The following is a 13,396-nucleotide window of genomic DNA, read 5'->3' on the forward strand; positions in this document are numbered from 1 at the left end:
CTGTCTGCTCCTCCTCTACCTCCACCTGTCTGCTCCTCCTCTACCTCCACCTGTCTGCTCCCCCTCTACATCCACCTGTATCTCCTCCTCTACCTCCACCTGTCTCTCCTCCTCTACCTCCACCTGTCTGCTCCTCCTCTACCTCCACCTTTGCTCTACACCATATTTACAAATGACATGCCTCTTGTCCTAAATAAGTCCTATATTTCTATGTATGCGGATGATTCAACGATTTACACATCAGCCTCAACAGCCAATGAATTAAATACGGTCCTAAAGGCAGAGTTGCAATCAGTGATGGAATGGATAAAGAATAACAAACTAGTTCTAAACATATCAAAGACAAGTAGCATCATTTTCGGTTCAAACCATACTCTAAGAACGAACCCAGTCTTGAAACTTTTGATAAGTGATGTGGTAATTAATCAAGTCCAGGAGACTAAACTCCTAGGGGTAACATTAGACAGTAAATTGTCATGGTCACACCATATAAACAATATAGTAGTGAAAATGGGAAGAGGGATTTCTGTTGTTAAAAGATGTGCTCATTTGTTACCACTAAATTCTATCAAACAGGTCATTCAAGCTCTGGTTTTGTCAAATCTTGACTATTGTCCTGCAGTATGGTCGAATGTAACGACGAGTAAACTGAAAAAATTACAAATGGTACAAAACAAAGCAGCACGTATAGCGCTTCGCTGTGAGTACAGAACTAATGTTGCAGCGATGCACAGTTGTTTAACTTGGTTACTTGTCAAACATAAATTACTCTGCTCACTCCTTGTATTCACTAGGAATATTTTTGTTACAAAGATCCCCTCAATTTTATATAACAATTTATCAATAAGTCTTGACAGACACAACCATTCCACCAGACATGCTTCTGCACGAGGTTTTACACTTCCAAAAGTGAGGTCGAATGCAATGAAGCGAACTGTCATGTTCCGTGGTATGCAGGAATGGAACTCTCTTCCCAGACATGTTAAGCAGGAGAATAGTAAATGCCGTTTCAAAATCGTGGTAAAACAACATTTTCAACCAAAGAAATTGACATTCCCTAATAGATAGTGTGTACGTAAATTAAAATGTATGTGTCTGATAAAGAGATAGGTATATATGGATGAAAAGGCATGTGTCTGATAGGGATATATTATTAAAATATTGTATAATTTTGTATTTTTATATTGTATTATGAATTTGATTAGGGTTTTTACTGTTGTTTTAATTGTCTGTATGACATGTAAATGTTGAGTGTATAAGGGTTTTTATTGTTGTTTTAATGGTCTGTATGTCATGTAAATGTTATGAGTGTATAAGGGTTTTTATTGTTGTTTTAATTGTCTGTATGACATGTAAATGTTGTGAGTGTATACGTCTGTAACTGTATTTTATGTGTTATGGACCCCAGGAAGAATAGCCCCAGCACTGCTGTGGCTAATGGGGATCCAAATAAACTTAAACATAAACTGGCTCTGCGCTGACATGGCTGTCATCATACCTCAATGACCGCTCCTACCAAGTGTCATGGAGAGGGACCCTGTCGGCCACCCGCCCCCTGCGGACGGGTGTCCCCCAGGGCTCGGTTTTAGGACCCCTTCTCTTCTCCCTCTACACTAAATCACTGGGTAACATTATCACGTCTCATGGCTTCTCCTACCATTGTTATGCCGACGATACTCAACTCTTCCTCTCCTTCCCTCCCTCAGATATCCACGTCTCTGAGCGGATCTCGGCCTGTCTGTCCGACATCTCAGCCTGGATGACGTCCAACCACCTCAAACTGAACCTAAGCAAAACAGAATTGCTCCACCTGCCGGCCAAATCCTCCCCCCTAACCGACCTTTCAATCACAGTTGAGAATGCAGCTGTGACTGCGTCCCCGACCGCCAAGAACCTTGGTGTTGTCCTCGACGACCAGTTGAACTTCTCTGCTCACATCGCAGCGACGACCAGAACCTGCCGATTCCTCCTGAGCAACGTCAGAAGGATACGCCCCTTCCTGACAAAAGAAGCCACCCAACTCCTCGTCCAATCAACAGTCATCTCCCGCCTCGACTACTGCAATGCACTGCTCGCTGGCCTCCCGGCCACTGCCACTAAGCCTCTTCAACTCATTCAGAACGCAGCAGCCCGCCTGATCTCAAACCTACCGAAGTCGGCCCATGTCACCCCACTTCTTAGGGACCTGCACTGGCTCCCCATTGCTGCACGAATCCGCTTCAAGGCCCTCGACCTAGCATACCGTGCGGCAAAGGGAACCGCTCCCGCCTACCTCCGGTCAATGGTCTCTAACTACACACCCTCAAGACCCCTACGCTCTGCATCTTCTGGCCGCCTCAGACCTACTCCTATCCAAGCTCCGGGAGGGTCATCAAAGAGAAGTCGCCTATTCTCAGTCCTTGCCCCACAATGGTGGAATGAACTACCCACCCCAGTTAGGACAGCCGAATCACGTCCAATCTTTCGCCGTCGACTAAAGACGCACTTCTTCAACCATTATCTGAATTAAAAAAAAATAAAAAATAAAATAAAAAACAATAAAAAAAATCTAACCCTAACTAACCGTACTGTCATGCACTTGTCCTAATAAACTAACCTACACTGTAGCACTCAACACTTTGATGAACATTGTTGCTCAGCTGATAGAGTTGTGCCCTTCCTGATGGCTTGTCGTACAGAACTTGTAAGTCGCTTTGGATAAAAGCGTCAGCTAAATGACTAAATGTAAATGTAAATGTTAAACATAAACTTAAACTTAAACACCTGTCTGCTCCTCCTCTACCTCCACCTGTCTCTCCTCCTCTACCTCCACCTGTCTGCTCCTCCTCTACCTCCACCTGTCTGCTCCTCCTCTACCTCCACCTGTCTGCTCCTCCTCTACCTCCACCTGTCTGCTCCTCCTCTACCTCCACCTGTCTGCTCCTCCTCTACCTCCACCTGTCTGCTCCTGCTCTACCTCCACCTGTCTCTCCTCCTCTACCTCCACCTGTCTCTCCTCCTCTACCTCCACCTGTCTGCTCCTCCTCTACCTCCACCTGTCTGCTCCTCCTCTACCTCCACCTGTCTGCTCCTGCTCTACCTCCACCTGGACCCCGCTCCTCTTACATTAGAACCCTTGGAACCCGTTCTGTTGTCTTGCCCGTCTCTCTGCGCTAGAGTCTACCAGTTGGACCGTAACAGGCTGGTGATTAGCCAACGAAGCCACTCATGTGATTCTAATGTGAATGTGACTCTGCCCCCAAACTCAAGACTTGTGCCCCAAGAAGATACTATAACCGTTAGCCGTTACAGTAAATATGTTCTTAAACATTCAAACTGTGATAATATGGAAGAAAGAAGAAATATTCTTGCGATCCGATTCTCCAACATGAGGCACAAAGTGTTGGACATATCTAACTCGACTGCCCTGCTGCAACGGGAAGAAGATGCGTGTATTCTTCAAATGGTTGGCGTTTCCCCTTTTAACTCCCTCAGATCCTGCCAGCGCGGGTGGAGAACGTCATGCTCACCTTCCGGTGATCGCTGCGCAGGTCTTGGTGGCACTAACTGTGCGCGGTCCCACGCCACCGTAGAAGATACTGAGTTCCTGCACCGTGCTAGAGCCCTCGGCGAACAGCGCCCTCATCCCTGTGGTTACCGTAGCCAGGGCGTTTTCCTTCCGCGGGGCCTGGCGGAAGGCTCGCACAAACTCCCCCTTCAAGAGACACAAGGCTCACTTTAAACGGTTAATTCTTATATTGATGTTGTGGAAGGGCAGGGTCCTTTTTCATGTTAAAGATTTGCATTTAGAAACATACCGTATAGACGCTTTCAAAGTGACAACAATAACATTAAAAAAAGATAAAATAAATGTATTTCCTATTGCATGGCAAGGAAACAATAAAATAAGGAAGGGTCACTGTTGTGAAGGATCAGATTAAACCGAATATATATATTTATTTATGGATATATATTTAATAGTATTTGTATATCGTTTGATATCCCCTGTATATTCCTTGTACAATATGCACTGAATATCCCTTTAGTCTACTAAACAGCCCATAATAGTTTCATTCTACCATTGGACGAGAACCTGGCGCCAGCAGCCATACCCCTAGGTTCAAGTTCAATCGTGCCGACCAACATGTCGTGGCAAGCCCGGTTCCGCGTAGGAATACGTCTGGCGAAATACGAATGGTACTATTTGTTCACAGCGCATATATATATGGCGCAAGTAAAGTAGAACTTCCTTTTAGTCCATTAGTTCTTTACCCTCCAACCTAGTAACAGACGCGAAGCCTCACCCACGACGCACGTGTGGTGCAGTAAGGCCTACTTGGCCTCAGAATAGGCATTGAGATATCGTGTGGATTAATAGTTGAATTGTCATAGTTTGGCACTATACCGTCGAGTTGGACGTATTTCTATTAAGCTAATAATAGTCTATTATGTATGGTGCATCGTTCGGTTAGAGTTATAAAGTGAGCAGCACCCCCATCGTTCCTGACGTTATCTGGAGTCTTAACCAGGCTGGGCAGACCACTTGTGGTGCTTGCATCCGAGGAGCTCCGGGCCAGGACGAGTGGACCTGTACATTGGATTACTTTACCCGGACGACGGCGAGCCTTCCACGGCTTGGATTATCTACATGCTTTGGGTGCTTTGATTATTCTATGGATAACGGCCAACACTGCTGAGTGTTGGAACTACCCCCCGGAGAGGAGTCCAGGTGAGACGGCGCTCTACACCAGTGAGGTCGCCTCACGTCTCTCCGTTGTGGACCGGCAGCTACCGTCCACCAGAGGGTCCAGCTGTATTCATCTGCGGACCGAGGTTCTGTGGGCATCGTGTTCAGGACTCTGAATTCTCCCAAGAAATCGTCGGCCAGATGGGATACCGCCAGCGGCTCTTCTAACCCCCCCCTCCTACTGTCTTACAACCAGCGGGACCCCCCCCCCCCTTAGTGTATCCAGCTATAATCATTTAAGTACCATCGCTATAGTTCCCTAAAGAACCGGGTTGTATACTTACTCCCTGCGTAACCAGAGATTGGACATTCAATGTTGATTTACCTACGAATACTCATTTGCCATACAAGTGCATTTCAAATCATAAATGTCATCAAGTGAACGTTGTATATACCCTTTGCTATATAAAATATTCGATTTGTACATTTGTGTGGACTTCGTTTCATCAGGTGGGAAAGTGTTCATCATATCTATATCATGTACTGGATGGCCAGAAGTTAAAGTACAAGAGGTAGTGGTTTAATAATACCATACTTATCAATACAGTCAGGGAATTGTACCCCTCAGTTACAGTCACGTCAGAAAACCAGCATCCTGCATTCTATGCTCTGCTTGGTGGCATATTATATTGTAGCCTGTATTCAAATAAATATTCATATAAATAAATCAACCAATATTATATCAAATGTCAGCTAGTTAACAACACATTGTCGATAATTCTGACATCTGAAGTAATAACCTGTGGTCATAAAGAAGGAGATTGTGACGGCCGAACTGAAAGTAGAACCAATTCATTCAATCAATGTGCTACATACACAATGACGTGATGACTCTTCTTCTTTTATAGTTTCCTTGTTGCAGTGTTTGCTAATGCAATAACTCAGGGGTTCCCAAAGTCGGGGTCGCGACCCACAGGAGGGTTGCGAGCCGCCGCGGGGGAGGGGGTGTCGCTAGATGATTAAAAAAAAAAATCCAAAGAAATCCAAAAGAAATTGAAAAAAAATAATTGCAGTCAGGCCACTGAACTTAGAAGCAGGCCAGGACAGTGTTTCTAGTTGCAGTAGCGCAATAGTTAGATAACCTAGGTGGGGAACAACCAGGAGATCACTGCAACTCACACACGTTGGAGAACTATCTCTCTCTCTTGCTCTCACACACACACACAAAAGGAGCCGCATGTGATTGGTGGAGGCGGGACCCTTACAAAAAACTGTTGTTGCTAATCATTGATACATGCTAGCCTGTAATAATCCCCCCCAGAAAAATCTACTTTGCATTTGATATATTGCAAATATATGCGATCACACACACTGGCATTTAAAGGGTTAGAATTATAAAATTAATATGTGGTGTTATGATCAGGGCTGAAGTTGAATAAAAGATTGTATTATTTTCAATCTGACATTACAAAAAAACTGAAAATCCATCAAAATCAGTGTTGTTGCTAATCATACATATGCTAGCCTGTTTTTTAACAATAATTTGTGATGTACAAACAAAAAAAATGCCTGCACCAGAATGCAGGAAATGAAGTCTTTGTAACAAGAAATGTCCTGGTGGGGGACCCCCAGACCCCCTGCTTAAAAAGTGGCCTGACTGGGGCTATATTTTGCACTATATTTCCTGGCCTGAATGATTTCCCCAGTCCGGCCCTGGTTAAAAGCCTCCAATGCTTATTAGTGTGTGTGCGTTTGAACGTGTGCATGTTTCAACCATTTCCATTTATAAAAAAAAAATTTAATAAAAATGTAATATTAAAAAAAAAAAAAAAAAAAAGGAAATTACCTCCTATAATAGTGGGGGTCGCGGCTCTCTAACCCCGTTATTTTTGGGTCGCGGCCTGAAAAGTTTGGGAACCCCTGCAATAACTGACAACATGTTAACACATTCGGGACGGGCCACGTATATATCCGTGTTTCGAATCCATGCTTAAAGGACAGAAGGACGGATATATCCGTAGCAAGTTGTTTTGGCTTTTATTCCATTTTAATAACCTATTCAAGGTCGCCGAGCTGCACTGCAGATGTACCCTACTCTTTGAATTCGACAAAGTGCATTACCGGCCAGATCCTCTTAGGGGCACTGTTGCGATAATGCAGTGTGCCCTGTGGCTGAACGGTGCATTATTTTTTTTTACTTTCAATGGAGTTCTGGATGTGCAGCCTGTAGCTTGGAATACATTTTGGATCACGGATTTCACTATGCAATAAGGGGATTTATCATCAGCCAATGACGATAACGGGGGAAATGCTCAGGCGGATCCAACCGGCTCATGGTAAGATCTTTTTCACGTAAATTACAGCCCGATCGGGCCTTGTTATGATACTCAACCAGGCGATCAGCGTATGTGGCTACTTAGACGAACACGGTTATTGGTAATCAATAATAAGAAACGACGTCCCCCGCCACCCCCCCCCCCCCCCCCCCCCTTTCATGCATTCATGCTGATATGCCGATCATATGCAGTTTGAGTTTTAACTGTAGCTTATGTATAACGGAAATGCCATTGGATATAACGTTAGTAGCTATTAGCCCTTTATCTAGCCTTCCAGGAAATATCCTAGCCGGAATCCCGTATAACGCTTATATTCACGGCGCTATAAAATTAGAACGTATTGATGAAAAAAGATGTCTTTAAGCCATTTTGAAGGGACGGTTTATGGTCTCAATTGACAATGAGAATGGACAGATAGCAATACTATAAAGTATAGATTTAGCTCTACACACAGCCCCAAGTCTGTTTACATATGCTGGTCGTCTAGAGTGATATTAGACGCATCCCAGTGGCCGCCAATGTGTTAAGAGAGTACTGCAAATCCTAAATCAATTCAGCAACTGATATTTCAGAAAGTCCTTCAGTACTTATTCACTGGGCTACTTATATATATTTTTTTTATAATTTAATTTCAAACCGTTATTTTCGTAGGACACAGAGGTTTCCCTTGTTTATAGCAACAAGTTTACAATCGACAGAAAATACAAATAAACAAACAGAATCACATAACACAATCAAAATTTATTAATTCTTGAGTTGACTGAAATCATACTCATTATGTAAATGTTGGAAAAAAACTTTAGACTTTAGACTTTAGAGCGAGTTGGAGGTCATTCCAAATGTTTGGCGCATCGATTTAAAAACCGAGTTCAGAGCTCGGGACCCTAAGAACCAGCCGGTCGCTAGTACGGGTCGCATAAGTTCCAATAGGTTCATCTCCTTTTTATTTTTACATCTATTCTTATACGACATGCTGGGCACTGTTGATTTGCCTTCAATACTCCTTTTGGCCCTGTTGGCGTTAGAGGTTATTTTACTGGTGTATTCATACACTGCTCTGGATAAGAGCATCTGCTGAATGCCATAAAGAGTAATGATAAATGTAGTATTTTTTTTTTTTTTTTATTATTATCTTTCTTCCCCTCCTTTTTCCCGATTTTTCTCCCATCCCACCCTTCCTGGTTGTTGCATACTTTCCCCTACTGTTGGTCCGGGAGACCGGAGACTGTCACATGCTTTCCTCCGACGCATGTGCAGCCTGGGGCAGGCCAACCTGGCCGCGTGTAGCTGTTCCGCAACAGTAAGTGACTTCCGGGGTAGGCCTGATTGGCCCCGACAGGCACGTGACGCGCAACTTTCTCTGCCGCGCGGCACGCTCCGCGGAGCCGAGTGGCAGAGCTTACGGAATTACGTAACCGTCCAAATACGCCATGACTCTCATTCGGCGCTATAGCTCACCTGGCAGAGAAGCGGTCCTGTGATCCTGCGGTCCGTTGTTGGTGAGTTCGAATCCCATCAAATCTTCTTTTTTTTTACGTGATTTTTTTTTTAACGTGTATTCTTTCGCCGGTTAAGGTTAGGCATGGTTATGGTTAAGGTTAAGGTTAGGCATTGTTTCGGAGTTGGTTAAGGTTAGAACGGTTAAGTTTAGGCGCTGTTAAGGAGCTGGTTAAGGTTAGAGTTTGTCTTAGAGAATGGCAATATTCTTTCTATGGTTAAGGTTAGGCATGGTTAAGGTTAAGGTTAAGGTTAGGCATTGTTTCGGAGTTGGTTAAGGTTAGAACGGTTAAGTTTAGGCGCTGTTAAGGAGCTGGTTAAGGTTAGAGTTTGTGTTAGAGAATGGCAATAGACAGCCTATTTCCGCGCGACAGCTCTCAGCAGCCTCGTTGCGCGTCCTGAGTTTGCCGCGTCACGTGCCTGTCGGGGCCAATCAGGCCTACCCCGGAAGTCACTTACTGTTGCGGAACAGGTACACGCAACCTGGCCGCGCAGGTTCTCACCGGGGAGAGTGTAGCGTGTGGGAGGCCACACTATCTCTCCTCAGATCCAACCCTCGCTGAGCAGGCGCCCCGACCGAACTGTAGGGGTCGCTGTCCACAACGCCCAGGACCCACCCTTCAGCTTCCCACCCCCTGATACAGCCAATTGTATCAGCGTGAGAGGACAGCCAAGCTGATAGCAACGCCGGGAGCTGGATTCGAACAGGCGAATCCTAGTGTCTCCCGGTGTTGGTGACGAACGTAATCTCCGTGCGCCACCTGCCCCCCCTAAATGTAGTATTTAATCAGATTATAGTGAACGACATGTGGACAAGGGGACTTGATCCCAGATCCTAGATCAGTTCATCAGGTTACCTTTCTGGACACAGGGATGAACACAGAGACAACCACCTCGTCTGGCCTAAGGATGGTTTTTCCAAATCCCACGAAGAAATCTTTATTCAGGGGAATCTCTCGTCTTCCTCCTGGTGTACAGGACAATATATGCAGATCACGTTTCAGTAATCAGGATTGATGACAAGCATATCCACCTCTGCAACCAAATACTGACCACTCACCGTTCGAAATGACACTTAATTTGCAGTTCCCGGCAGCCAGAACAGGATTCAAGTCAGAATTTGGGTATGCGCTTGCAATGTTGCCCCCAAGGGACTAAACCCAAAGAGAAACACAGAAGACTGTTACTCAATAATAATAATAATAATAATAATAATAATAATAATAATAATAATAATAATAATAATAATAATAATAATAATAATAATAATAATAATAATAATAATAATAATAATAATAATAATAATAATAATAAAAAAAAAAAAAAAAAAAAAAAAAAAAAAAAAAATAATAATAATAATAATAATAATAATAATAATAATAATAATAATAATAATAATAATAATAATAATAATAATAATAATAATAATAATAATAATAATAATAATAATAATAATAATAATAATAATAATAATAATAATAATAATAAATAATAATAATAATAATAATAATAATAATAATAATAATAATAATAATAATAATAATAATAATAATAATAATAATAATAATAATAATAATAATAATAATAATAATAATAATAATAACATTCAATCATTTTACTGATTCATTATTCAGTTTTGATTTCATTGTATTGAATGTCAGTGCCTTGCCGCCTTGACCCACATGACCCACAGTTACAAATACACTGTGGCCTGAATATAAAAAGGTAATAATAATAATTCATTACATTCATATAGTCCTTTTCTAGACACTCAAAGCGCTCCCCACAATGTAGGGTGGAAATTGCCTCCTTCACCACCACTGGTAGCACCCAACCTTGGGCTACGCAGGCTCAATGCCATACACTGGCCCCCGGCACACAGCACACTACACACAATGGCTGAACGGCTCAGGAGACAGGGATTGATATCAGCCAATTAAGGGGAAGGGATGATTAGGTGGCCTTGATGTCAGAGACCTGATTGGGAATTTGGCCAGGAACGTCGGGGAGCCCCCTAGTCTTTACGATAGGCGTCCTGGGTTCTTTAATGACTAAGATTCAGTCAGGACCTTGGTTTAGCGTCTTGTACAGCCAGGCCAGAATATAAAAAGGTAATGTAACGTCAGTGAAATTACATGGAAAATGTGGGCTCTGATCAGCCGTGCCTGAGGGGACAAGGGCTGTATTCATATCGTCTCGAACAATACGGCCCTCGATCTGTGCCAGCGATTTTTTTGCCATTTGAGGGGAGAAAAAAAATTAAACATTTTCAACAGTACAGGTTCTTGGCTGCGAATACGCGCCGTGGATTAGAAAAGGGCAGACTCACGGCCACGTTGCGGATCTGCTCTCCTGCCAGGTTGCCCAGCTGGTGTAGCAGGGCTCTGAACAGCTCCGTCTTCTCCAGGGGCAGCTGCACCACCAACCCTTCCAGCAGGGACTTCAGCCCCGACAGACTGCAGCCGGCACCGACCCACACCCCTGTGGAGAGAACCCTGAGCTCTCAGCACCGACCCACACCCCTGAGTAGAGAACCCTGATCTCTCAGCACCGACCCACACCCCTGAGTAGAGAACCCTGATCTCTCAGCACCGACCCACACCCCTGAGGAGAGAACCCTGATCTCTCAGCACCGACCCACACCCCTGAGGAGAGAACCCTGAGCTCTCAGCACCGACCCACACCCCTGAGGAGAGAACCCTGATCTCTCAGCACCGACCCACACCCCTGTGGAGAGAACCCTGATCTCTCAGCACCGACCCACACCCCTGAGGAGAGAACCCTGAGCTCTCAGCACCGACCCACACCCCTGAGGAGAGAACCCTGAGCTCTCAGCACCGACCCACACCCCTGAGGAGAGAACCCTGATCTCCCAGCACCGACCCACACCCCTGAGGGTTATTTAGTTAAAAAGGTTTTTAACCGCGACAGGCATATATAGTAATGGCGAGGATATGAAGCATATTAAAGACGCATTTATTGGACCCGGAGTTTACATAGAAACAGCACAACTCCCAAGAGGAGTCATCACAGGCTGTAGAACGCAGGGCCTAAGAGCTGCCGAGCTGCTTCTAAACTGTAAAGTGTGGGTATCCGGCTCAGCCCCTCGCTTCCAGCTGGAGCGAAACACGGAAGTTATGTGACTGTCGAGTCCTGGCTCTAGGCAGAATCACGAATAGTGGTCTAAGAGAAGTTAATTCTATTTTGAACGTGATTCACTGTGCATTAGTTAGATTACATGTTGCGCATGTTATGACTTTGAACGTCTGCCATTTCCACAGCAAAAGGCACATACAAACGACGCGTCGATCATGAATATGCAAATCGACAATTTTGTCATCGACAGCGTCGACTAGGTCGACGAATCGTGACAGCCCTAATGGAAAATGTGCTTACCGTCTTCTACAGAGTCAGACAAGAAGGAGACACCAATTCCCTCCCTCTGCGTTCAGTGGAAAGCTAACCGCCTGCAAGCTAGCCTAACTTAAGTGGAATATGAACCAGCTAGCCTAGCTGTTGGCCAAAAAGAGGTTTTAACATCTTACCACGCACCGGCTCGAAATCGGTATTTGTCACCGAACATATAATATACCGTTCAAAACTTGAATTTTCCGCCTTTCGAATGCCACCTGACTCGACCAATTCCGTGCCTCTGTTCTCGAGTTACATGACAATGTCAGGCGAGCGTCTTTTTACAGGCCGCGCATCAAATGACCACCTCCGACCGTATACGCTCGAGAACTGACTAATCACCGCTGATGGCGAAAATGATTGGTCAGTGTTGTAGTCAACGAGTGTCCACTTCCAACGATACCCCATGTGGGGGGTGCGAATAGAGGAAGTAGGTGAAAGTTGACGAGCGAAGATTTATTGTGACTCAATCTTCAGAACGCACAGAGGTGGATAGCCATGGAGGATTTTGAAGCTTTTTTTTTTTACGAAAACAAATTTTTTTACGGATTTTTTTCAAATTTGGACCTGTACTACGTAAGACTTCAGGCTACGGAACCGCTGTGTTTTTCAGCTCATACCTCTATGCTGGAATAATGGAATCTGGCAACCACTAAAGTGAAATGTGAGTACACAAGTTCAAGTTCAACTCAAGTTAAAACCTCTGTTACTCTATTTCATTAGCACTAAAAGTGATTATCCTTTTTTGCATTAGTACAGAATGTTCAGAATGTTATCTTTCAAAAGAGACCAGGCTCATGCATGTGCTATAAGTATAAAGCTAAGCTTTGCAAAAAAAGTATGCAGTCCTCAAAATCAAGTAAAAAATTATTCCACTTTTCTGCCCACCTGTTTGAGGAGCTTCTCTTATTTTCTTATCGCCCCAACAAGTGGATCTAAAGTCACAGTAGGAAACAATCATTGCTGCCCTTTGAATTCTTACATAGAACTATGTTGCTATGATAACAAAGTGCAATGGAAGTGGATAAAAAAGTGCAATATTACAGTGCTAGCTTGCTTCTATGAAAAGGAACTGTATTAATTATTAATGTATTAAATACAACTCTGCCCTGGATTATCAGTAAAGCCAAGCATGGAATATGTCCAGTAGCTGCGTTAGCATTTAGCCCACAGGTTCAGAATGGTGTTAAATAGTGAACTGTCTCCCAAAGGTTCAGTTAAGGTAATGGCCAGGCCGTGGCCAGAGAGGGCAGGCTGTAAATTGTCAAACTTAGTTTATCGCACCAATGATTGCTATCTTGGTAACCATCTGGCATCCTGCTTTCTTATAATAAGTGCCAAAGAAAGTTAAACATCTTGTTGGCTCATGCATCCCTAAACATAATTATTGTTTTCCTGCTCTTTCCTTTGTGTAAAGGCGGTGGGGTGTTGTCTCTCACTTATCACTCCCACTTCTCCACTAACACGCTTCCACAGCTCTCGCTCA

The 13,396-nt window shown here is 43.9% G+C and overlaps 1 protein-coding gene across 1 annotated transcript in view; it reads right to left on the reverse strand.

The window, feature by feature from the left end:
* aox6 (aldehyde oxidase 6) overlaps window positions 1–13,396 on the reverse strand; it is a gene marked incomplete at both ends in the record, with an annotated part of 210,658 nt that overhangs the window by 139,085 nt on the left and 58,177 nt on the right. The window contains 4 exons of the mRNA XM_084324231.1: window positions 3,510–3,694; window positions 9,357–9,466; window positions 9,560–9,653; window positions 10,829–10,980. Of these exons, the coding sequence (XP_084180357.1) occupies window positions 3,510–3,694; window positions 9,357–9,466; window positions 9,560–9,653; window positions 10,829–10,980 (541 nt within the window). The remainder of the gene's footprint in view (window positions 1–3,509; window positions 3,695–9,356; window positions 9,467–9,559; window positions 9,654–10,828; window positions 10,981–13,396) is intronic.

This window comes from Notolepis coatsorum (genome assembly GCF_963971535.1).
Source record: "Notolepis coatsorum genome assembly, chromosome: 1".
NCBI classification, from domain to species: domain Eukaryota; kingdom Metazoa; phylum Chordata; class Actinopteri; order Aulopiformes; family Paralepididae; genus Notolepis; species Notolepis coatsorum.